The 26481-nt window shown below is 33.8% G+C and overlaps 1 protein-coding gene across 1 annotated transcript in view; it reads right to left on the bottom strand.

The window, feature by feature from the left end:
- CCDC178 (coiled-coil domain containing 178) overlaps positions 1–26481 on the bottom strand; it is a 462699-nt gene that overhangs the window by 300029 nt on the left and 136189 nt on the right. Inside the window, exon 12 of the mRNA XM_074022193.1 lies at positions 21876–22029. Coding sequence (XP_073878294.1) covers positions 21876–22029 — 154 coding nt within the window. The remainder of the gene's footprint in view (positions 1–21875; positions 22030–26481) is intronic.

Raw genomic sequence — 26481 nt, 5'->3', positions numbered from 1 at the left:
CAAAGACATAAGACACAGAGAAAATAAGTAGCAGAATGGCAAATACAAATCCTACCTTATCAGTAAGTACATTAAATGTAAATAAATTAAACCCTCTAATTAACGTATAGAGATTGACAGAATGAATTTGAAAGAAATGGTCCTATCATATACTGTTCACAAAAGACACATGGGAGATCACAGACACAAATATGTTAAAAGTAAAGGCTGGAAAAAGAAATTCCATGCAAACAGCAACCATGTTAGAGCTGAAGTGGCTAGATTAATATCAGACAAAATAGACTTTAGAATAAAAATTGCTAGAACAAACAAAGAATGACATTTTATAATAACAGAAGGGTCAATTAATCAAGACATAACAATCACGAATATCAATCCACCCAACAACAAAGCTTCAAGATACATCAAACAAAAACTGACAGAACTAAACAGAGAAATAGAAAATTTAACAAAAATAGAGACTGCATACTGCATGTCTGAAGTCATGCAAAGTGCCTTCTCCAGCCATATTAGAATGAAATTATAAATCAACAACAGAAAGAAATAACAGAAGGAAATTCAAAACATATGAACATTAAACAATAACCAGCAAGTATAAGAAGAAATCTCAAGAATGATTAGAAAATATTTTGAGATGAAAGAGAATGAATGTACAACACATTGAAACTTATTGGATGAAGTTAGAGCAGTGCTTTAAAGGAAATTTCTAGCTTTAAGTGCCCACATTAAAGAAGAAGTTCTTATGTCAGTAACCTAACTTTACATCTAAGAGAATTAGAAAAAGAGCTAACTAAACCCAAAGCAAGTAAAAGAATGAAAATCAATTTAAAAAAAACTGCAGTGGGAAAAATATGAATTCTAATACACGCAAAAAATGAGAGAATCAACAAAACCAAAAGTTTGTTATTTGGAAAGGTCAAGAAATTTGATAAAATACTATATACACTGACCAAGAAAAAAGATAGAAGATTCAAATTATTAAAATCAGAAATTCAAGAGAGAGTATTGCTATGAACCTTCAAAAAGTGATTATAAGAGAATACTATAAAACATGTTATGCCAACAAATTAGATAAACAACGTGAAATGAATAAATTCTTAAAAATACACCACCTAACAAAACTTAAGAAGAGACAGAAAATCTGAATAAATCTGTAACAAGCAAATAAACTGAATTTATCATCAAAAACTTCTCACAAAGATAAGTCAGAACCAAACTGCTTTACTGGTGAATACTACTAGATGTTAAAAGATGAATCAAGATGAGTCTTTCACAAAATCTTCCAAAACATAGAAAAGAAATATACACTTACCAGCTTATTCTATGAGGCAGTCTCACTGTGATAGCATATCCCGACAAGACACACAAGAAATGAAAAGTATAGACTGACATCTGACATCTCTTGTGAATATAGACACAAAAATCCTTAACAAAATAGTTGCTGAATCCATAAACATACAGAAAGGATTACACACCATGATGAAGTGAGATTTATCTAGAAATGCAAGGTTGGTTCAAAATGTAAAAATCAGTAAATGTAATAAACACCATATTAATATAATAAAGGACCAAAGCCATTTCATTATTTCAATGAATGTAGAAAAATCATTTGAAATATTTCTATACCCTTTTGTAATAAAAAAAAAATTCAGTAAGGTAACAATAAAGGGAAATTTTCTTATCCTGATAAAATATACCCGTGAAAGCCAACCTCATACTTGATGAAAAGTGGATAATATCACTAATATCAGAAAGGATGGGATATTTGTTCTCACTGTCTTTTTTTAACATTGTATTTGATGCTCTAATCAAAGTAATTAGGGGAAAAAAAAAAAGAAATAAACATTTCCGGACTGAAAAGAAAGAAGTAAACATCTGTATTTGCAGATAAAAGGAGTGGTGTAGAGAAAGTCCTAAATAATCTATTTGTAAAAACTATAGAGCCTAATGAACAATTTTACAACTTGCAGGATACAAAGACAACACACAAACATTGGTGGTATTTCTATACACTAGCAATAAGCAATATAAAAATGTAATTAAGACAATTTTATTTATAATAGTGTCAAAATGAATAAAAATTGAGGCATAAATTTTACTAAACAGTGCAAGACTTGTACACTGAAAGTTACAACACATAGTTAAAAGGGATTAAATAGGCCTAAATGAAAATATATCTGTAATCATGAATTTAGACACTTAATATTTTTAAGATGACAATGCTCTCCTCATTGATTTACAAAACTCCATTAATCAAGACATTGTAGTACTGGCATAAGGAAAGACATATAAGTCAATGGAATAAAATTGAGAATGTAGAAATTAACCCATACTACACTAATTACCAATTGATTTTAACAACAGTGTCTAGACAATTCAATGAGAAAAAATAGTGTTTTCAAAGAATGCTGCTGAAAATACTGAATATCTACATACAAACAATGAATTTTGACTTCTACTTCATACCATAGACAAACATTAACTAAAGTTGGATTACAAAATATAAATGTAATAGTTAAAACCATACAAATCTTAGAAGAAAACATAGATATAAGTCTTTGAGACTTTGGGTTAAGCAGTGATTTCTCAGATATGATACTTAAAGCATAGGCAACCAAAGATAAAATAGATAAATAAGACTCCATCAAAATTACAAACTTTTAGTTTTTAAACTTTTTAATATCTTCTGCTTCAAGTATACTAACATGAAAGTGAAAAGACATGACATGGAGTGGGAGAAAATATTTTCAAATAATCTGATGAGTGTCTAATATCCGAACTACAGAAAGAATACTTACAACTCAATAAAAAGTGAAAAAGAACGGAATAGAAAATGGACAAAAGATTTGAAAAGACATTTCTCCAAGGAAGATATACAAATGACAAACACAGGAAAAGCCACTTTCCATTATTAGTGACTATGGAAATGCAAATCAAAACCACAGTGAGATGCCACTATATACCCACTAAGGATGGCTTTATTTAAAAAGGGGGGAAAAAATGGACAGATAATACTGATTTTTGCTGAGAATGTGTTAGAATTGAAACTCTTATAAATCGCTATGGCAATGTAAAATATTGTAGTCACTTTGGAAAATAGTTCAGCATTTCCTCAAAATGTTAAACATCGAGCTATCACATGACCTGGCAATTCCACTCCTAGATATATAACCAAGGAAAATGAAACACATTATGCAAAAGTTGTAGTGAATATTTAAGAGTGGCATTATTCTTAAGAGTCAAAAAAAAGTGGAAACAGCCAAAAGTCCATCTACTAAAGAATGGATAAACAAACTGTCATGTACTTAGAAAATGGAAACTACTCAGTCATAAAAAGAAATAAAATACTGACAGACTCTACAACATAAATAACCCTTGAAAAGATTATCTAGCCTCAAGTAACTCAGATGCATAAAATTATTTTATATTTTACACACCAAACAATTGTCAGTCTTTGTCAGGTTTACAAAGTATTTTTCAGTGGAAAAAAAAAATCAAAAAATAAACATGAAAATTCAGTGCCTAAGGGCCAAAATTAATGATTTGCACCACTATGCCTTCGATAAATGCTTGCGGAAGGCCTACTAAATGAAGTTATGGGATAATCATGAGCACACCTTAAGCACTGCATGTGTAATTCTTGCAATCTGCAACTTTTGGATAAGTACAATTACTTTAGCCCTGGCCTAAGTAATAAGTCCATGGAGTCACTCCTTTCCCAATATAAATAATAATAAATATACAACTTCAAAAATATTAATCATCAGAATATCTAAAATCAAATAGTATACCATTAATGGAAATCTTTGCATTGAAAATGAAATTTAAATGGCTAATAAGGAAAAAATGTATTTACTTTGCTGTCGGGCAGGAACATGGAAATTAATGTAACACTTTTTTATGCAACAATTAGGTTGGTATAATTTAAAAATACCTACCATTCTGGGAAAAATGACAGAAATCATATATTTCTATTGCTCCTAATATATAAATATATGTGCATATGTATACAGATGTTTTAGAAAATATTTCAGTAATAATTATTTTGAAAAACATATTTAGTTCTAATCCAACAATTCAACTTTCGAGAATCTATCACATAGAAAGAACCAATTCATAACAACAACAAATATAAAGTTATTCATTTTAGTATTGTTTGCAGTGGTTAATAACTATTTTTCAATCTGAATTTATTTAAAAGTTAAATAATTGAATACATTGTCATTAAGGTGAATCATGTTTACTGGTCAGTAAACCTCCATTTCATTTTCCTCCTAATGGGCTTTCTTGGGTAGCAAAGCCTAGGAAAATAAAAATAACAGAAAGGAAGGTAGGGAAGGGGAAGGGGAAGGGAGGAAGAGAGGAAGGGAGGTTTTTCTAGTTTTACTTGGAGGAAGGGAAGGAAAGGGGAGGGGAGGGGAGGGCAGGGCAGGGCAGGGAAAGGAGGAGGGAGGGAGGGGTTTCTGGTTTTACTTGCTGAAAAAGTTTAGGATGCAAATTGGTTTCAACAGATCAGAGATTTAGTTATGTATATTATGGAAAGTGGAAGGTAATGGTCTTCTTCCTGATTTCTGTTTGCTTCTGGCTTAGTTCAGTTTTGTATGTATTATCTCTACTGGCAAGTAAGGTCATGAAGACTTGAGCTAAGTTTGAGCTATTTGTAGCTGAGTTGTAGTGCCCATCTTCCAGCTATGGATACTGAGGCACTGTAGAATTAGCAGCAGTGGTTAATACTTCGAGACCCCAGCTTCCTGATCCCAGAGCAGGGATAGGCTGAATACTGTGGCTTTTGAACTCAAGAGTTCCATGGACAGCCTCAGATGCTGTAGCTTCTATGCTCAATCTGGGAAACATTTTTGGATGTCCAACCCAGGGCTTTTTCTGCCAGATTTGCAAATTTGTTGGTATCTAAATTTTTTTCTCCTAAAGTAGAGGGATTTCTGTTTCCTGCGCTGTGCCCTGATTGATATTATGGCATGTTCCTAGTATGTAATATTTGTTTACTGTTTAAAAGAGTGCATTAGATTCACATCTAATAACCTTGATGTATATCCACATCAAATTAAAAAAAATATTTTTAAGTAAAATAGCAAGATTACTAAATGTGTGTATAGGACAAGCTTGTTTTTGTGAAAATCAGATAGCAAAAACAAATAATACAGATATATATATATAGACTATAACCTAATACATACTTATAGGAGCATAGGCTAATATGTGCAAAATGACACATTATACGGGTAACATTGACTATTTTATGGGGAATCAGAAATGAGAAGACAGTAGGAGATAAGGTTAATTACTAAATCTGTAGATCTATTTATTTTACACCATTTATCTCAGTGAACATGTTACTTAATAACATTTAAGAAGAATTTAAGAAAGGCAACACTTATCTTCATAATCCCATTTGTATAAATTGGCTGAAACATTCATTCACAAAATATAAATTACTGCTAATAGTTGTGAATAAAAATAATGGAAACATCCGGGTGGGAAAAACTGTTCAGCACAACTCTATCTCTGAGGAAAGAGACTGTGCAACATTTAAAACAATTGGTAATTTAGTAATATTAGAAATTCACAGAGCAATGCTTTAAATGTGGTATTTTTTTTTCTTTTTTTTTTTTATTCAGACAGAGTCTTGCTCTGTCATCCAGGCTAGAGTGCAGTGGTGCAATCTCCTCGGCTCACTGGAAGCTCCGCCTCCCCAGTTCATGCCATTCTCTCACCTCAGCCTTAAATGTGGTATATTCTTAATATATGCAACTTGAATGGAAGATTAAACACAGAAATACAAACAAAAACTAAGTTATTAAATGATAAAATAATTTATCATTAATATAAATGATAAACTATGCTGTTTAGATGAATTTGAAGGCCTTTATGTATATTCATCTTTAATCAACACTTCAATGCCTAAATTTTTTTTTCAGATTCCTAAAAACTCAAATTAACAAATATCCATTTTTTTCAGTCCAGAAAATAGAATCTCAAAAAGAAGTAACAAATAGGTCACAACTAGAACATGGAGGAGAAATTTTGAGTCCGAGTCTCTGTGCTAGCCTCTGACTAACATTCTAACTAACTGCTTTTAAAATGTTTAGCCCCATTAGTCATCAGACAAATGCAAATTTGAAAGCCGAGTCCTCCAAAAGGACTACAATTAAAAATAAATACTGGCCAGGTGCTGCGACACACTTCTGAAATCCCAGCTCTTTGGGAGAGCTAGGCAGGAGGATTACTTCAGGCCAAGAGTTTAAGACCAGCCTGGGCAACATAGCAAGATCCCATCTCTACTAAAAAAAAAAAAAAAAGCCAGGTGTACACTTGTAGTTCCAGCTACTTGGGAGGCTAAAGTGAAAGGATGGCTTGAGCACAGGAGTTCAAGGTTACAGTGAGGTGTGATTTTGCCACTGTACTGTAAAATGGGCAACAGAGCAAGACCCCGTTTCTAAAGTAAGTAAATAAATAAATAAATGACAATATTAGATGGTACTGTGAATCTGAAGCTGGATCTCTCAGACATGATGTTAGGCATAGAAAAATGCATAATGCTTTGGGAAAACTTTTTGGCATTGTCTACTAAAGCTGAACATGTGTATTCTTTGGCCCAGAAATTCACAAAATAAATGAACGTTTCATTTTAATAAATAAATGCATTTAAGTGCATATTTCAAATGTTGTGGCCTGAAAAGCTGGAAGATTTGAATTGTCATAAACTGAAATAGGGAAGAATGCAGGTTACAGAGTGGTTCCACGTCTGAAGTACAATTTTAGGACAGTTAAACTTGAGATACTTGCTAGACATCTAAGCGGAGATTAAGAGTTGGCAGTTAGATATATAAGATTTGTTATAAAAGACCAAGCACTGGGGTTCTCAAATTTTGGGGGTTTGAGGAGATATAAAGAAACCAGTAGAGGGAACTGAGAAGAAGAATCCAGAAAAGTAGCAAAAACCATGAAGAATGTGTTCTGGAAGCCAAAAGAAAAAATTTCCAAGGCTAAGGGTATAATCAACTTGGTTAAGTGGTGTGTGTAAGTTAATTAAGATGAGGACAAAAGAATAATGATTAGATTTAGCAAAATGGAAATCACTGGTGACCTAAGGTTTAATGGCGATGGTAAAAAGAAAATTGGGGTGTGTTTAAGAAAGGATGAGAGATATAATGGTCAAGTAAGATTTATTCTAACAATTCAAGGTTCAAATTAGAAAATCCATTAATTTAATTTACTGTATTATAGATAATGAGAGAAATATTACATGAGCTTCTCCATAGAGGCAGAAAAGATTCTTGAGAAAATTCAATACCCATTCCCAATTTTAAAAACTACTCAATACATTGAAAGTGACAATACTTTACTAACATGATAAAACATATATTGAATCTTAAAGCCAGCATCATATTTAACGGAATAGAAATACTAGTAGCAATCCCATTAAGAGTGTGGCATAGCAAGGATGCCACTTATTTCCACTACTATGTAACATTGTATTAAAAGTATTAACCAATGTAATCAGATAAAAAATAATGATTGAAGGCATAAGAATTAATAAAAAATATCTCTAATTGCAGATGAAATAATAGTATTCCTGGAAAACTCCAGATAAATGATGATGAGTAACATAAATAATTTTTAAAATTAGTAAATTAGTACAACAAGAATTATCATTATTTACTTCGTAAACCAAATATAACCAGTTAGAAGAATTAATAAAAGAGAAATCCTCAACTAGACGTACAAAAAAAAAAATTTAAGAATACGCTTTTCAAAATCTTGCAAATTCTATATGAGGAAATCTTTTAAAAATGCTCCTGACACAAAATGTAATTGAACCATTTGAATAGTATCATCTTATTGACTTAAAATAATGCCTGTTTACTATCCCGTGTTTCTATAAGTCAGAATGCTGGTGAGCTAGGTCAGGACTCTGCTTAGGGTCTCACAAGCTGTAATGAAGGTTTCAGTTGGCCTGGGCTCTCCTTTAGAGGCTCTGGGGGATAAACCATTTCTAATCTCATTAAGGTTGTAATCTCATTACAGTTCCAGGCAGAATGTATTATCTTTTCACAGTTTCTATGTGGCCCCCTCCCATCTTCAAGTCAGCAATGACTGGCTGAGCACTTCTCATGCTTTGGAACTCTCTGACTCTACATTTCTGACTTGTTCTGCTCTCAGCCAGAAGAAAGTTATGCTTTCAAAGACTCATGTAATTACCATTACAATCCAGGATAATCTCCCAATCTAATGGCACTGATTATAAACACAATTACATCTACAAAATCCTTCTGCCCATATAACCTTGCATATTTACAAGCATGACATGAAGGGCACAAATTATGAGGGCCCAGATTCTGCATACCACACTGCGCTCCCGGGGTCCAGGATCCACATCCCACCCATACGCAAAATACATTCACCTCCTCTGAGGGTGCCCACAAATCTCCAACCAAAGCACAAACTTGCATCTAAATGTTATTATCTCTAATGTCCAAAATCTCATCATCTAATCAAGTACAGATGAAACTATATAGGTTTGATATATCCTGGGGTGAAATGTCTTTGTTTTTTTGGACCTCTGAAACTAAAGAAAGAAATTATGACTTTACAATGATCCTAAAATATATACATATATATATACACACACATATATATACACATATGTGTGTATATATATATTTATTTCATGAGAAAGAAGCCAAATCCATCATTTTTTTAAAAGATAATCACTTCTCTATTTTTGGCTACACTAAAGTAGTTGAGAAGTAACACCCTTAAATTTCCTTGATGCCCTCTTGTTTAAGAAGCCTATAAATCCACCCTTCTAAAAGTAACTTCAATTAAAATTGATTGAATAATATTTTTATATTATGCCTAAACATAAAACTAAAATTTTAGCATTTATATACAGAATATAGGCTTTATTGTGTCAAATACAAAATCAGTACAGCAGCTAGAAAGTGATTGAATTTACCAACCTTGTAGCATTTTATCCTTTAGAGAATATTACTATTAGCAACCAGTACTGACAGTATTTAATACACAGAAATTACCTCTAAATGCAGACTGTGAAGTACAAGAAATCTGCTGGACAATATGGAAAGATAATATATATAAAATTAAAATGGATAGATTCATCTAAGAGTTAATCATATGGCATCAAATCTATACAAAATTACAGTGATTTTAAATATGTGCTATTTATTGCAATGAGAGTAAGTTTTCTTAGCTCTCCATTTCACTGAAATCAATTACAAAACTTCCAAAATCTGTCTCTTTTACAATATAATAATCATTAAAGACAAAAACAATTTTTATCTTAAAAATTAAATAATTTAAATCATAAGGTATATGAAGGAAGGACTAGATTTAAACAATTTAATCACCAAGAGTTATTATGTAGTTTTGGTTATGTTTAAATGTTCAAAACTTATTTTATATTCAAGGAAACAATGCCAATGCCAACATCTAAATTATACAATTAAAGGGTGAATATAGTACAAAATTGTGAACCAGTTGCCATACAAGATCCAACAGACAATGCGACAAGTCTTATAACCCCACAGAGTTAATGATATGAAATTCAATTCATAAAGATGTCTTCTTAAAAGTGAATTGAAAAAGGGTAAAGTTAAGGTTTTAAGAATTTTGGAAAACGTGAAAATACTGGCAAATTATTTAAGCTTTGGCAGAATGCTAAGATATATCATTTTTACCTGTGCTTCTTGTACTACTGTATAATATAATTCAACTTTCATTATTTGTTATCACAATACCATTTTGCTTAAAATGAATAGTTATGTTCAATTTAAAAGTTTTAGAGATATTTATTACAGCTTCGTTTATAATACTTAAAAATTAAAACACACTTAATATCCAATGACAAGGGTTTAAGAAACTCTAAAGAGAGACAGGGCAAGATGGCCAACTAGGTGCAGACCAGTGGAACAGCTCCCATGGAAGGACTGAGACTACTGGCATGCTTTTAACAGATCTTCAGAGGGAAGACACCAAGAGTGGACACACAAGCTGGGTTGAAGGGGGAGAAAGCTGGGAACCCTGCAAGGGCTATCGCATATGGGGGCTCATTTTTGAACCACAACAGTGCCAGAGGAATGGGTGAGTGGAAATGGCTAGGAGCAACCTGCTCTTGCCACGGGCCTCTGAAACCTCAGCAAGAAGGGACCCCTCGACCACCCTGGACACTTAAGGTGGCAAGGAGAGCCTCCTCGAGAAGTGGTAAGGGCAGCAAGCCAACTGATGTGAAGCCTAGAGGGTTTGGTGCGAGAGCATCTGTAGTGGAGCACAGCTAGGGGTGGCCATGTCTCTAGGCTCAACTTGCTCCTGTAAGAGGTTTTAGTCCTAGGGGAACGATGGGACCTGATCTCTGCAAGCTGGCTGTGCACATCAGATGGGACTAGTCTGTCCTGTGCACTCCGTAGTCTGCTGGCCTCTCATGGGTCCCCAGCCTGGCCATACCTGCTTATAGGGCAGTCTCGAGTGGGGCCCACACCATAGCTTCTGCATCGGTAAACCATACCTAACCAAAGAGAGCTCCAGTAAGATGGCCCCCTGTGGCCACACACCAGCCCACATGCTCTCTCTCCATACTTCAGCTCTCCCTGGGCTCACAGCAACTCACCACATCACTACCCTGGCACATGTCTGCATGGGAGAGTTTTTGCTTTACTTGCCCTGCCAGCACATGGGAGTGCAGCTGGAACCTCAACATCCCTGATGATGGCCATTTCCGAGAGCCTCGGAGGACCCAGAGCCAGCAAGCCCCGCCCCCACCAGTGCCTCGCCCTTGTGCTAATACTGTGCAGAGAACAGGGGATCCTCTCACACCCTGAGTGATCACTCCTGCTTGCAGGGCACAGAGAAGGCACCCAGACCTGCCCGGACCGGCACTCTGGCCCCAAGACGACACCACCTCCAATGCAACCACACACAGAGTCTCCAGCAGGGGCCTCCTTCCCCCACCCCCCGATAAGCTGCATTGCCTCTGCCTCTGTGGTGAAAGCTGGCAGGGAGACAGACACCCCTGCACCCACTAGCACTCTGCTGCAGCTGCTGCACCTCAGCTTCCCCAGTGCAGGCCAAACCTCAAGGAGCCAAGAGCAAAGTCAGGGCCCAATACAAGTCCTCCCAAGTCAGAGCATGCAGTCTAGGAGATGGGAGATGAACACTGGCCCCCTTAAATCTCCCAGAAGTCAGTCGGCTGAATCCACATTATATCACAATTAAACACCCAAGGTCATCAACAGGATTTTAAAAAAACAAAAACCAAAAAAACAAAAAAACAAATCCGAAGGTAACCAACCTCAAAGACTGAAGGTAGATAAGCCCACAAAGATGAGAAAGAACCATCACAAGAATGCTGAAAACCCAAAAAGCCAGAGTGCCTTCTTTTCTCCAAGTACCACGTTACCTTTCCAGCAAGGCGTCGGAACTGGGCTAAGATACTTGAAATGACAGAAATAGAATTCAGAATATGGATAGGAATGAAGATCATTGAGCTACAAAAGTACATGGAAACCCAAGGCAAGGATGCTAAAAATCATGATAAAATTATTCAGGAAATGACAGACAAAATAGCTAGTATAGAAAAAAACTGGCTAGCCGTATGCACAAGATTGAAATTGGACCCCTTCCTTACACCACAAACAAAAATTAAATCAAGATGGATTAGAGACTTAAATGTAAAACCCAAAACTACAAAAACCTTGGAAGACAACCTAGGCGACACCACTCAGGACAAAGGCACAGGCAAAGATTTCATGACCAAGATGCCAAAAGCAATTGCCACAAAACTAAAAATTGACAAATGGAACCTAATTAAACTAAACAGTTTCTGCACAGCAAGAGAAAGTATCAACGGAGTAAACAGACAACCTACAGAATGGGAGAAAATTTTTGCAAATTATGTATCTAGCAAAGGTCTAATATCTAGCATTTACAAGGAACTTAAATTTACAAGAGAAAACCAAGTAACCACATTAAAAAGTGGGCAAAGGACATGAGCAGACACTTTTTAAAAGACTTACATGTGGCCAAGCATATGAAAAAAAGCTCCACATCACTGATCATTAGAAAAATGCAAACAAAACCACAATGAAATATTATCTCACACGAGACAGAATGGCTGTTACTAAAAAGCCAAAAAAAATAACAGATGCTGGGGAGATTGTGGAGAAAAAGGAATACTTATACCCTGTTGGTGTGATTGTAAATTAGTTCATCGTTGTGTATGACAGTGTGGTGATTCCACAAAGACCTAAATGCAGCATTCAATCTGGCAGTCCCATTACTGGGTCCATACCCAAAGGAATATAAATCATTCTGTTAAAATACACATGTGTATATATGTTCATTGCAGCACTATTCACAATAGCAAAGACTTGGAATCAAACCTAAATGCCTATTAATGATAGACCTGACAAAGAAAATGTGGTACATATATACCATGAAATACCATGTAGTCATAAAAAGAGCAAGATTATGTACTTTGCAGGGACATGGTGGAAGCTGGAGGCCATTATCCTTTGCAAACTAACACAGGAACAGAAAACCAAATGCCACATGTTCTCATTTATAAGTGGGAGCTAAATGATGAGAATACATGGATACATAGAGGGTAACAACACACATTGAGGCCTGTGAGAGAGTGGAGGGTGGGAGAGGGAGAGTATCAGAAAAAATAACTAATGGGTCCTAGGCTTAGTACCTGGGTGACAAAATAACCTGTACAACAAACCCCCATGACATAAGGTTACCTGTGTAACAAACCTGCACATGTATCCCTGAACTTAAAAGTTAAAAAAGAGACTCTAAAGCCTTTAAAATTAATTGTAAAATATAATATTGAAATAAGTTTTTATGTCATGAAAGAAGAAATATGCCATCAATTACTGTATGCATATAATATCATTATTTTTATATATTATAAGGCCTGTGTGTTTCTATACAAAAAAAAAATTTAACAGTGACTACATCTGGATGGCGATATCATAGATCAATATTTTCTATTCGCTTGAGTATATTCTAAACTTTCAGGAATCAGCATTAAGTATTTATGCCTTTCAAAACATGCCTTAAAATAACTTTATGTCATAGTTTCTATAATGAATCCCATCAGATTTTCTGAGGGTTGTAAGGAAGAAAACAGGATTCATTAATAGCAGTTGAAGCAGAGTTTGTAGGGCAGATCCTGACTGGAATAATCTTATGTGAGAATGCAAGGAGAGAAATTGAAGACAGAAATGACTTTCAAAGAATTTTCCACAAAGAATATCAGGAAATGCAACTGCACTGTAGCTGTTGGGGAAAGAATGAATGTACACACACACACACACACACACACACACACACACACCCATTAAACATGAAAAACAGGGAAGTGAAAAGTAAAAAGTAAAAGAATAAGCCCAAAGAAAAAAGGAAGAAATTGTAACTATAAAAGTACATATTAACACATTAAAAGTTTGAAAATTCTAAAATTATTGAATCTAAAAATCCTTTCTTTTTAAATACATTATTAAAAATTTTTAAATCTAATTTAAAAAGCGAAAATACATATACAATTAGAAACAACATAACAGCAAAACTGGAAGCAAGCATTCCATGTCATGCTATGGTAATATATTTGGAAATCTTCATCCATTTAGATTATTTCCTGGGCCATTAAAAATTCAACATTAACCTCAAGAAGAAATACATAGCTTGATAGGACAATTATGTTATTAAATAAAACAGTGGCCCATGAAAAAGAAAATAATAATTCAAACAATGGAAAAAAATCACCAAGGTGTTCTATCAAATCTTAAAGAGAAAGTTATTTAAATATGTATTAATTATTTAGGTAATAAGAATGGAAGAAAGGTTTCAAAATTCATTTTATAAAGCTGGCATAATCCTGATAAGAGCATCTATCAAATATAGCACAAATTAAGAACACCGGAATACAGACTCACTTATGAATATGGATGCAAAATCTTAAATAAAATCCTTGCAAATCAAACTCAGCAGTAAATTAAAAGAACAATAAACCATAACCAAGCAGAGTTCATCTAATGAATTTAAAAATGGTTAAATATTAATATAATACATCATCTCAATAGGTCAAATGAGAAACTAAAATCATCTTCACAGCATTTTCTATAAATGAACATCTATTCCTATGTACTGCTTTTATAATCAGAGTATATTTTTAAAATCTTTAGCATGGCCATTAGTATATATTTGAAATCAGCATTTAGATAACATTAAGCACTTCTTTAAAATAAAAGATAGTAAAAGTCAATTTCACAGACATCATTTAATATTTTATATATGTGCCACACAAAATACACACATAAAAAGTGTTGACATCCTATTATTTAAAAAATTAGCAATGTGGATTTTTCTTTATTTTATTTTTTATTTTTTATTTTCATTATACTTTAAGTTCTAGGGTACATGTGCACAACGTGCAGGTTTGTTACATATGTATATATGTTCCATGTTGCTATGCTGTACCCATTAACTCGTCATTTACATTAGGTATATCTCCTAATGCTATCCCTCCCCCCTCCCCCTTCCCCCACCCCACAACAGGCCCTGGTGTGTGATGTTCCCCTTCCTAGTCCAAGTGTTCTCATTGTTCAATTCCCACCTATGAGTGAGAACATGCAGTGTTTGGTTTTCTGTTCTTGCGATAGTTTGCTGAGAATGATGGATTCCAGCTGTATCCATGTCCCTACAAAGGACACAAACGCATCCTTTTTTATGGCTGCATAGTATTCCATGGTGTATATGTACCACATTTTCTTAATCCAGTCTGTCACTGATGGACATTTGGGTTGGTTCCAAGTCTTTGCTATTGTGAATAGTGCCGCGATAAACATATGTGTGCATATCCTTATAGCAGCATGATTTATAATCCTTTGTGGAAGACAGTGTAGCAATTCCTCAAGGATCTAGAACTAGAAATACTTTTTTTTTTTAACCTCCTGAGTAGCTGGGAATACAGGTGTGCACCACCATGCCAGGCTAATTTTTATATATTGTAGTAGGGATGGGGTTTCACGATATTGGCCAGGCCAGTCTCAAACTCCTGACCTGGTGATCCGCCTGCCTCAGCCTCCTAAAGTGCTAGGATTACAGGCATGAGCCACCATGCCTGGCCAGCAATGTGTAGTTTTCTGAATTTTATCCTATTTTATCTACAAAACACATATATGAATATTGTGTAATGAAACACAACTGTTTTCATAGTCCAAAAATTGGGGTTGTAGGTTGACTCTGCCACTTAATAGCTTTGTGTCTGTTAGAAAATCACTCAATCACTCAGCCTCTCTAGGCTGCCTTCCTATTTGATAAATTGTTATTATTAGAAATAACTATCGTTTCATCTATTTTTGAGAAGGAATTTGCTTAATTTGAAAATTCTCAAGGCAAATGTATGAATCAAAAGGCATAGTTGAATGGGTATTTTGTAGTGTTTAGATCCATACAATATAATATATAGGCTAATATATAAAGTTAATGTAAATTAGCTTTCTATGAACAAAAACAATATTCAAAAATTATGAAAATACCAACTAATATACAGAAGGAATCCACTTATATGCAACATTTATATGAAAACTAAGTTACTAAAAAATAATTTTGTGTCTATGTGATTGTCAATAAAATATAAAATTCATAAATATTTCTAAATCCCTAAAAGTCACTTTTTATTATCAATTGATAAAATCAGAAATAAAAGCCTTTTTATATTACAAGAAACTAAAAGTTGCAGATCATGAAATTATTTTCTTAAAAAACAATTCTGAACCTTGGGAGTAGACTGTAAAGTAAACATGGGAAAGGGATTTATAGAAAATTCTTTCTTTTACATTCAAAAAGGATTTTATCTCAACATTACTTTAATGCACTTAGCCAATTTCAAGATGTTTTCTGGCTAACAAAAGCCATTGTTTTTAGAAATAAAAAAGAAATAAAGTGTTTTCAAAGATCCAATGACACAAATTAGAGAAAAGTGTATGTTAATGAGGTAGACTCTAAATTGAAAGCATAAAATGTCTTGAAATTTAAAAAAAAAATCATTTTAAGTGTATGTGCAATTAAGCAGCAGAAATCTTTTATTTTTCTCTTGAACTGGGAAGTTTCAATTGCATACCAAAAAAAAATGCATGGCAATAATGCACATCATTGCTTTTAATTGAGTGCTTAACATGCACTCTTTGAAAATCTAACTTAAAGGTTTTATAATGAGCAAAATGCAGAAAAAATTAATATATCTAAACTTCATTTTTCTCATCTCTTCTAGAATGCATGATAGTCCCCAAATGATTTCTATAATTAAAAAATATCACTAACCTTATAAATATATACCCAATTTCTCAGCAAAAATAACATTTTGTGGCCAGGGGTGGTGGCTCATGCCCATAATCCCAGCACTGTGGGAGGTCGAGGTGGGTGGATCACCTGAGGTCAGGGGTTCAAGACCAGTCTGGCCAACAGGGTGAAACCCTGTCTCCACCAAAAATACAAAAAATTAGTTGGGTATGGTGGCTGACACCTATTTCCAGCTACTCAGGAGGCTGCGGCAGGAGAATCACTTACATCAAGCAGCGGAGGTTGAAGTGAGCCCAGATCATGCCCCTGCATTCCAGCCTGGGCAACAGAGACAGACTCTGTCTTTGAATGAATGAATGAATGAATGAATGAATGAATGAATGAATAAATAAATAACATTGTGTTATAACATCAAATTGAGGAGGGCCAGCATTGTCATTTTAGAGATGATCAAAGAAATAAAAAACTGATTGTAGGTTTACTGGATAAATATTCCCTTTTTGAAAATTTTATTCATGTTGATATTTTTATAGATGTAGACAAATTTCAGCATGATTATTAAACTGAGGTAACAACTATTTGTCAATAGTATGTAATATTTTTAAAACTTTTATTGATTATGCTGTACTTCCTTGGTGCTTTTATAGTAATCCCTGGGAAAGCTACAGGCATTGTTTTAAATTATCGAAGATTCTGTGAATGGCTACTCTCTACACTCCAGGTCACCAAGTTCTTTATAGGCTCACAAGGTGTAGGATTTCCCCCCACCCTCCTATTTACCTTTACTTACCTCCCTCCCTCCTCCCTTCCCCTCCCCCCTTCCTTCGTTTTCTTCCCTCTCCCTCCTTCCCTTTCTTCCTTCCATTTATTCCTTGATTCACTCACTTATTCAACAAACATTGATTGTCTAATATGGGAAAGGCATTAGACAAATTACACAGAGACAAAGAAAGAGCCACAATGCATCTCCTGCCCTTAAAAACCTTACAGTCTAAGAAGTAGACAACTAATCATTAATTTCAACTGAGTGTTATAAGTGCCAGCATAGGGGTAAACGCAGAATGTAGTTAGAGTTCAAAGCAGAAGGAAAAAAGTTAAGAGATGGTTTCACCAAGGATTTTCTTCCTTCCAAGTTGAGATTTAAAACAAGAGAATTCAGCTACACAATGATAGGATTGAGAGCATGAACAGAGTCAAACAGACATTATATTTTGAGGGAAGAGTATTTATAAAGAGCTGGAAGAATGAAAATATGTGGCACATTCTGTTGTCCTGAGGTTGTTTCAGGTGGTTAGAGTATAGAGTCAGAGGGAAAGTGGGAGCAAGAAAGAGGCTGGAGAGAGAAACAAGGGCAAATGTAGAGAAACTTGTACTACTATCTATTTAAGATCAGGTTCTTCCTTCTCATTGATGCCATTTCCTCCTCCTCTAGTATTTCAGCCCAGTGTTTTTGCTTTAGTGGGTTGGTTCTTTTGTTGGTTATTGTTTTTGTTTTTGTTTAGTGTTTTCACCCTTGTCTATTTCTGGATCCTTCTCTCTTGTCTATGTAGCAGTGTAAGTCATTCTCATATGAATTCAGGTTAATATTCTCCACACTGCATGAATGAGAACAAAATTAAGACATTATAAATGAAAATAAAACTTAAAAAATTTTTGAGAATCTCAAATCTTGAATCTTATTTGCAAGAGGTAGAGTTTAAAAATAATAATAAAAATGGCTGGGCAGGATGGCTCATGCGTGTAATCCCAGCACTTTGAAAGGCCGAGGTGGGTAGATCACCTGAGGTCAGGAGTTTGAGACCAGCCTGGCCAACATGGTGAAACCCCATCTCTACTAAAAATACAAAAATTAGCCGGGCATGATGGCACACACCTGTAATCCCAGCTACTGGGGAGGCTGAGGTTGGAGAATCACTTGAACCCGTGAGACAGAGGTTGCAGCAAGCTGAGATCGTATCACCGCACTCCAGTCCTGGTGACAGTATGAGACTACTATCCCAAGAAATAAAAAAAACTAACAACAACAAAACTTTTTTTAAAAAAGATAAAAGGAATTTTAATTAGGAAAGTCTAACACACAGATAGAGTTGTGTGCAAAATATTAACCTGGGAATAAATATAAACAAACATTTATTGTGTAAATTAATAAATTATCTTGATAAGAAAATTAATAAAATGATGGACAATTGAATATATGTCAGGAGAGGATCACAAAATCCCTAAACTGTTCAGAAAGAAGTTAAAGATATTGAGTATGCTTAACATCTGTCAAGTGAAATATGCATTCCACAAACTTTATTAATAATTCATAACTTCAAACCTTGCAAATAAAAGCATAATAAAAAAGCTCAACTCTAATCATTCTAAACTTATGGCTTCAAAATTCATAAAGCAAAAATTAGGAAAAATGAGAAAAGTAACCTATCTCCCTGAGATATTTTAATTCATCTCTCACAGTAATTGATAGAAGTGTCAGAAAATAAACCAGAAATATAAAAGATTTAAATAACACAACTAACACAGATGGCTAAATCAATCTACTTAGAATTGTATCCCCAAATCAGAGAAAACATTTTTGTCAAATGAAATATTTATGCAAATTACCCATATATTAGAACATGAATTAAACCATAATAAATTTTAAATTATTTCTATCATATAGACCAATTTTATAAACATATCAGGATCACATTACAAATCAATTTTTAAAAATAACTTTAACATTAGATGAAGATGGAAGGGTTAATTTGTCTCATCACTGTCTGATTTTGCAAAGACACAGTTTTCCTTTTGGAAAGTTCCAAGAACACTGATTAAGGTTCGGTTTGGGAAAACAACTCAAATAAACAGAGATAGGTCATGGGTATGTTTAGAAGTCCCTATCATAAAGACTAGAGTTCTTACTCAATTATTCCATAAGTGGATACAGTTTTAATTATAATTCCAACAAAAATTTTTAAAGAAATGACCCGGATAATCCTGAAACCTATATGGAAGAGCAAGAATCAAGAAAAGCCTAGAACTCAAAAGAAAATATAAGATCAGAGGATTCACTATCACAGATAATTAACACCCATTATGGAATTTTAGTGATGCTGACATGGAGTGTTCAGGTGAAGATGGTCAAATAGATCAAAGTAAAAAGTGAATGGTAAAAGATCCACACAAACAGAAAAACCTAATGTGGGAGAGAGATAGCACTGATTACAGATATATAAACAAAACCCATCAGAAGATTGCATTGTAACAATTTGTTTTATATATTATACAAAAAATAACTGGAACCTCACTTCACATTACACCCATACATTAATTTCATATTAATTATGCATCACATCTGGCAAGTGAAATATGCATTCCAAAAATTGTAGAAATAGCTTTTTAATTCCAAATTTGTAAATAGAAGGCAGAGTGAGAAAAATAAGCCTCAATTTTAAACATTCTAAACATAGTTTCATCTAAAACTATCACATAAACATTAAAAGCAGAATTCAGAAACATTGAGAATGAAATGACAGAAAATATTTTTATAATCTCACGAGTGGGACAATTTCTTAAACAAGTTCACAAAAGGAAAAAGCACAAAGGAATGTATTTATACCTGATACTACATTAAACTGAGATGTCTTTTCATCAGAAGTTACCATAAAGAAATGAAAAAAGTTTGGGTAAATATATTTTTAACATTTGTAACTAGAAAATATTTAGTAGCCACAATATATAAATTCTTACAAATCAGTGAGATGACACTCAGTATATAGCAGGAAAATCATGAGCAGGTTTTCACAGAAAAGGAAATACAAATCACCCCGCAAAAATCATTAAAAATGTTCAGTTCCATTAATAACTAATAACAAACCATAATGAGGTACAATTAAAAAGCCTTATTGTAGAGAAGAATGTCTTTAACTCCAGGTTGGAATGCAAATTGGCATAATAATTTATATATTATTTCCTTTTACTATCCTATTATTTATTTTATCTATTATGTTCTTATACAACAGTGAATGAGATATGGCAGGAAAAGAAAGCTTCATCTTCAGAAAGATGAGTCATAATGAAAGGTCAGATGCTTCCAAGCAGGAGCACACCACTGCTGGTTTTAGAGAAGAAGGGAACAAATAGCTAGGGAATGCAGGCAGCCTCTGAAAACTGAGTGTGATCTCAGGCTGACAGCTGCCAAGGAAACAAAGGCTTCAGTTCTCAAACCATAAGAATTAAATCATGTCAAAACTGAACACCCCAGTTAGAATGGGTAGTATCAAAAAGACAAAAAATAACGAACGCTGTTGAAGATGCAGAGAAAAGGTACTCTTAAACGTTGTTGGTGGGACTATAAATGAATACAGCCACTGTGGAGTGGAGATCACAGCAGTATGGAGATTCTTCAAAAAAAAAAAAAAAAAAAAAACCCACTAAAAAAAGAATTACATATGATCCAACAATCCCACTGCTGGTTATATATCCAAAGAAAAAGGAATCAGTATGTCCAAGAAATATCTACACCTTTGCATTTATTGCAGCACTATTCACAAAACCTAAGATATGAAATCAACCTGCTTCCATCAACGGATGAGTAGATAAGAAAATGTGATACACAATGGAATACTATTTGGCAATAAAAAGGAACGAATTCCTGTTATTTGCAGCAACATGGATGGAACAGGAGGGCATTATGTCAAGTGAAATAAGCCTAGCACAGAAAAATGAATACCATACATTCTCCTTCATACATGGAAGCTAAACAGGTTGATCTCACAGAAGCAGAGAGTAGAGTAGTGATAACTAGATACTAGGAAGTGTAGGGGGTAGGGGGCATAGACAGAGGTTGGATAAGAGATAAAAAATTATAGCTTAATAAGACAAGTAAGTTTTAGTGTTCTTTAGCACTGTAGAGTGACTCTAGTTAATAATAATTCATTCTATATTTTCAATGAGGATTTTCAAAATCCTGGAAGAGGGCGATTTTGAATGTTACCAACACAAAGAAATGCTGAATGTTACCCTAATTTGATCATTACGGATTGTATACAGGTATCAAAATATCACATTAGACCCCTTATAAAAATATACAATTATTATGTGTCAAAACAAAAACTGAGTAAGTTTTTGTTTGAAGTTTTTCTTCAGTTTTTATTTTAATTGACACATAATAATTGGACATCTTTATAGGGGTCTATTCTGATATTTTGATACCCGTATACTAAAAATAGTGTTATCCTGGAGTCTCCAGATAGAAATGCCAGGCTACTGATACCCTGATTTTAGTCTTGCCAGTCCTAGGGCAGAGCAACCACTTGAGCCATGCTGTGCCCAGACTTCTGACTTAGGAAAAGGTTGAGATAATAAATGAGTGCTGTTTCAAGATGCTAAATTTGTGGTAATTTGTTAGGCAGCAATAGAAAACTAATATAGGCAAATTGGCTAAATATTTAAAAAATTGGCCAATTGCTATTTATTGACAAAAAGTTTGCTATTTATAACTCAAAACAAAAATCAGTATTTTTTATTTTTAAATATGAAAAACTCACCGTTTTTGAAAGAGAATGTAATTCATTTTTTGATGACTTTGTTTCCCTTATTGCTTCAGTCACTTCCTCTTCCTTCTCCTCAATATTAGTATTAACATTTATCACTGATGAAGAGTAATGATCATATAGACTGGTAAGTTGATACATCTCTCTCCTAGGTAGAAAAAAATATATTTTAAATTATACTTAGGCCAGGCTTGGTGGCTCATGCCTATAATCCCAACACTTTGGGAGGCCAAGGTAGCAGATTACTTGAGTCCAGGAGTTCAAGACCAGCTTGGGCAACATGGAGAGACAATGTCTTTACAAAAAAAAAATGGAAAATTAGCCAAGCATGGTGGCACATGCCTGTAGCCCCATCTACTGAGGAGGCGGAGGTGGGAGGATTGATTGAGCCCAGGAAATTGAGGGTGTAGTGAGCTGTGATTGATTCACTGTACTCCAGCCTGGGTGACAGAGTGAGATCCTATCTCAAAATAAATAAATAAATAAATAAATAAATAAATAAATAAATAATACTTAAATTAGCTTTAACAGTATGAATCAATGGAAATCCATCCCAAAGTAACTTGACAATTTCTAAAAAATACTACTTAGATGTTAAGTAAATAGTGAGGGAAAAAAGTCATCAATAGTATTGTTTCCAAGGGAAAACATAATTGAGAGAAAAATCAATTATAAATTCTTTCAAATAAACTGTCTTTGAATCTGATTTCAGGTAAGAGATTTACACACTTTTAATTCAGAAGCTGGGTAATACAGGGATGGAAAGGTAAGAAAAAAAGAAGAGGAGGCAGAATTGAAAAGACCAAGCAGTTATAGCTTTCACAGCCTTAGAGGTAAAATAAAGGAAATTGTAGCTTAGGAAAACACAGGACTTTTTAAAAAGAAGTAATAGTCAAAGAGTTATTTGTTCCTATATGACCCTCCCAAGAGGACCAGTGCTAGTCTGTGAACCACACAGTCCTTTATCTAATCTAGCAAGTAGAAACCATCTTCCAAATATAAAATTACTTTAGATACTGTTATGGTTGTTTAATGTAGAAAAAAAAAACAGTGAGAAAATGATAAAATTACCATTTTCATAAAATACCAGCAAATAATATAGATAATTACAACTTTTTAAACACACCTAAACAAAATAGTAGACTAGGAGATTTATTTGAAACCCATATAAAAGTAAAACTTTATATTTAATAAACTCATACAAGTCAATATGTAATAGAAAAATTATTCAATAGAAAAAGGCACAGAGAATATGAACAATCTCCAATAAATATATGGTGTGCTTATTGAATTGGCCCAGATTCTTATGCACCAACCCTGATTCCAGCAGCATGGTCAAAGGAAACTGAAATCTACAATCTCACTATAGAAATGAAAATTAAAGGAACAAACAAATAGGCAAGAACAAGATTCTTTACATTTCCATGTCTGCAGAGTATAGACTTAACCTGTCAGAATCCTAGAAGCCAGTTAGGCAATGAGAGTTAGGTAACGTCAACATTCAAAATGTATTAATTTCTTTTGAAATTAATTTTTCTTCTCTCAGTGTTATCTGTTGCCTCCAGTCCAGAGAATACACTATGGATTTTTGCCTGAGTGATGGACAATTGCCTACTGCCATGCAATTTAAGAGTTATTATTTTAGTGGTTCACTTATTCCAATTCCTTGATGAAGTTGATGCCACTAATTCCTCAGACTTTTGGGGATTTTCTAGGAAAGCAGTTTATACTATGCTTGTCTCACTGTTATTTTAAATTTCATCATTGTTATATCAGCTAAATCCAAATAAATTTAGAAGAATAAAAGGGAAGAATCACTCTTACCAGTTGTTAAGAATTACTATGCAAACTCTGAAATCAAGAAAGTGTGATATTGGCAGAGGGATAGCCAAATAGATAAATGGAATGGTCATAGACAACTCAGAAATAGAGCTACACAAACATGCCTGATTTTTGACAAAGTTACAAAATCAATTTAATGAAAGTAATTTAACATATGGTGATGGAATAATTACATATTCATTGGCAAAAAAAGTGAAGCTCAAGCTAAATCTCACATTTTACACACAATCTAACTAAAAATGGCTTATATATCTAAATATAAATTGTAAACCTATAATATTTTTAGAAAACAAACTTCTTTGTTACACGATTAGGGCAAGATTTCTTGTGTGTGACACCAAGTACATGATGAATAAAAGAAGAAAGTGATAAGTAGAATTTTAGAAAAATTAAGAACTTCTGCATTATAAAACACCCTCAAAGACAAAAAGACAAGACTTTACTAAAACATAGAATATATTTGCATATGACATATCCGATTAAAAGTCTTGCATTTTCAAAATTAAAGAATTCTGTACACACAACCTTAAGAAAACAAACATTACAATGGGGAAATGGCAAAATATTTGAACAGACACTGTATGAAAAAGAGACTTCAATAACAACTGAGCACACGAAAAGATGTACATCACCGTTTGCCACTAGGGAAATGCAAATTAAAATCATAATGATATATCACTACAAACTTACTAGTCTAGGTTGAATTTTTAAAAAAAAAAATTAGTGTTCTCTTGTAGAGAAACTGGATCTCTCATACATTGCTGGCATTCAGATAAAGTGGTACAGCCATTCTGGAAGACCAGTTTGGCAGTTTTTTAGAAAATTAAATTTACACTTAACATACATCCCCAAAATCACACTTTTTGATATTTATCCAAGAGAAATGAAAAACTTATGTTCACACAAAAACTTCTACATTGATATCCAGGGCAACTTTATTCAAAGTAGCAAATAACTGGGAGCAAACTAAATGTCCCTCAAAGGGCAGATGGTTTCAAGCTGTGGTACATCCATACAATGGAATTTCATTCAGTAATAAAAAAGGAATGAACTCTTAGTACCTTCAACAACCCAGACTGATCTCAAATGCGTTATGCCTAATAAAAAAAGCCCAAATCAAAAGTTAAATATTGTAGGGTTTCATTTATATAGCACTCTTAAAATGGCAAGACTAGAGATAGAGAAAATAATAGTGGTTGTCAGGAGACAGAGAAAGGACAGTTGGTATGAATAAAAACGGCAGCATAGGAAATGAAACTAGTCTGTATTCTGATTGTAGTGGTAGTTACTGAATCTATACGAGATAAAACGGCAAATAACAATAAACACACACATACATACATACATGAAAATATGTAAAAAATCATGAAATGATTAGGCTTATCTCAATTTCCTGGTTTTAATACTGACAACAAGTGCAGTATATACAATACAAGATACTCCCATTGGAAGAAGCTGGAAGAAGGGTACACAAGACTCTGTGTCTAAACTCCTAAGAGTCTACAATTATTTATGAATAAAGATTTAAAAAGCAAAATATTAGATGAAACAGACCTGCATACTTATCAAGACTGAGATAGGACACATAAAAAATCCCACATACTCAAATATGGGAGAGTGAACTCTAGTGGTTCACCTGAAAACCTACAAGGTATCAGTCTAATAAAGAATCATATTTCAGGCTGGGCATGGTGGCTCATGCCTATAATCCTAGCACTTTGAAAGGCCAAGGCAGGTGGATCACCAGAGGTCAGGAGTTTGAGACCAGCCTGGCTCATGGTGAAATTCTGTCTCTGCTAAAAATACAAAACAGCCAAGAGTGGCTCCATGCACCTGTAATCCCAGCTACTCAGGAGGCTGAAACAGGAGAATCACTTGAACCCAGGAGGCAGAGGTTGTAGTGAACCAAGATTGTGCCACTGCACTGCAGCCTGGGTGACAGAGCAAGACTCCATCTCAAAATATAAATAAATGAATAAACAAATAAATAAATTATACAAATACATTGAAATTAAATGACATGTTCCTGAAAGACCAGTGAATGAAGACAAAAATCAAAAATACAATTAAAGAATTAGTTGAAATAAATGAAAATAGAAACTCAATATACCAATTCTATGGGACACATAAAAAGAAGTATTAAGAGGCAAGTTTATAGCAGTAAATGACTACAGTAAAAACTAGAGAGATTTAAAATAACCTGCTGATGCACTGCAAGGACCTAGAAAAGCAAGAACAAACCAAAATTACAATAAGTAGAAAGAAAGAAAGAAAGAAAGATCAAAAGCAGAAATAAATAAAATCGAGACTAAAAAATACAAGAGATTCACAGAACAAAAAGTTAGCTTTTTAAAAGATAAACAAATGGACAAACCATTAGCTAGATTATCAAAGAAAAAAAGGGAAGACCCAAAAACCAAATCACAAATGAAAAAGGAGTTATCACAATGGGCACCACAGAAAATAAAAGTATAATTAGAGATTACTGTAAGCAATTTACATGCCAATAAAATAAAAAACCTAGAGGAAATTGATAAATTCGTAGATACATACAACCTATTAAGATTGAACCAAGAAGAAATAGAAAGCCTAAACACAGCAATAACAATAAGATTGACTCAGTTACAAAAACTCTTCCCCCCAAAAAATCCAGTATCACTGAATTCTATTGAACCTTTAAAGAAGAAATAACTTCAGTTCTTCTAAAACTATTCCAAAAATTTGAAATGAAAGGAACTCTCCCTAACTCATTCCACAA

The sequence above is a fragment of the Macaca fascicularis genome, chromosome 18 (genome assembly GCF_037993035.2).
Source record: "Macaca fascicularis isolate 582-1 chromosome 18, T2T-MFA8v1.1".
Taxonomy (NCBI): domain Eukaryota; kingdom Metazoa; phylum Chordata; class Mammalia; order Primates; family Cercopithecidae; genus Macaca; species Macaca fascicularis.
Note: the sequence above shows the minus strand (reverse complement) of the source record. Positions and strands in the feature narration are given on the sequence as shown.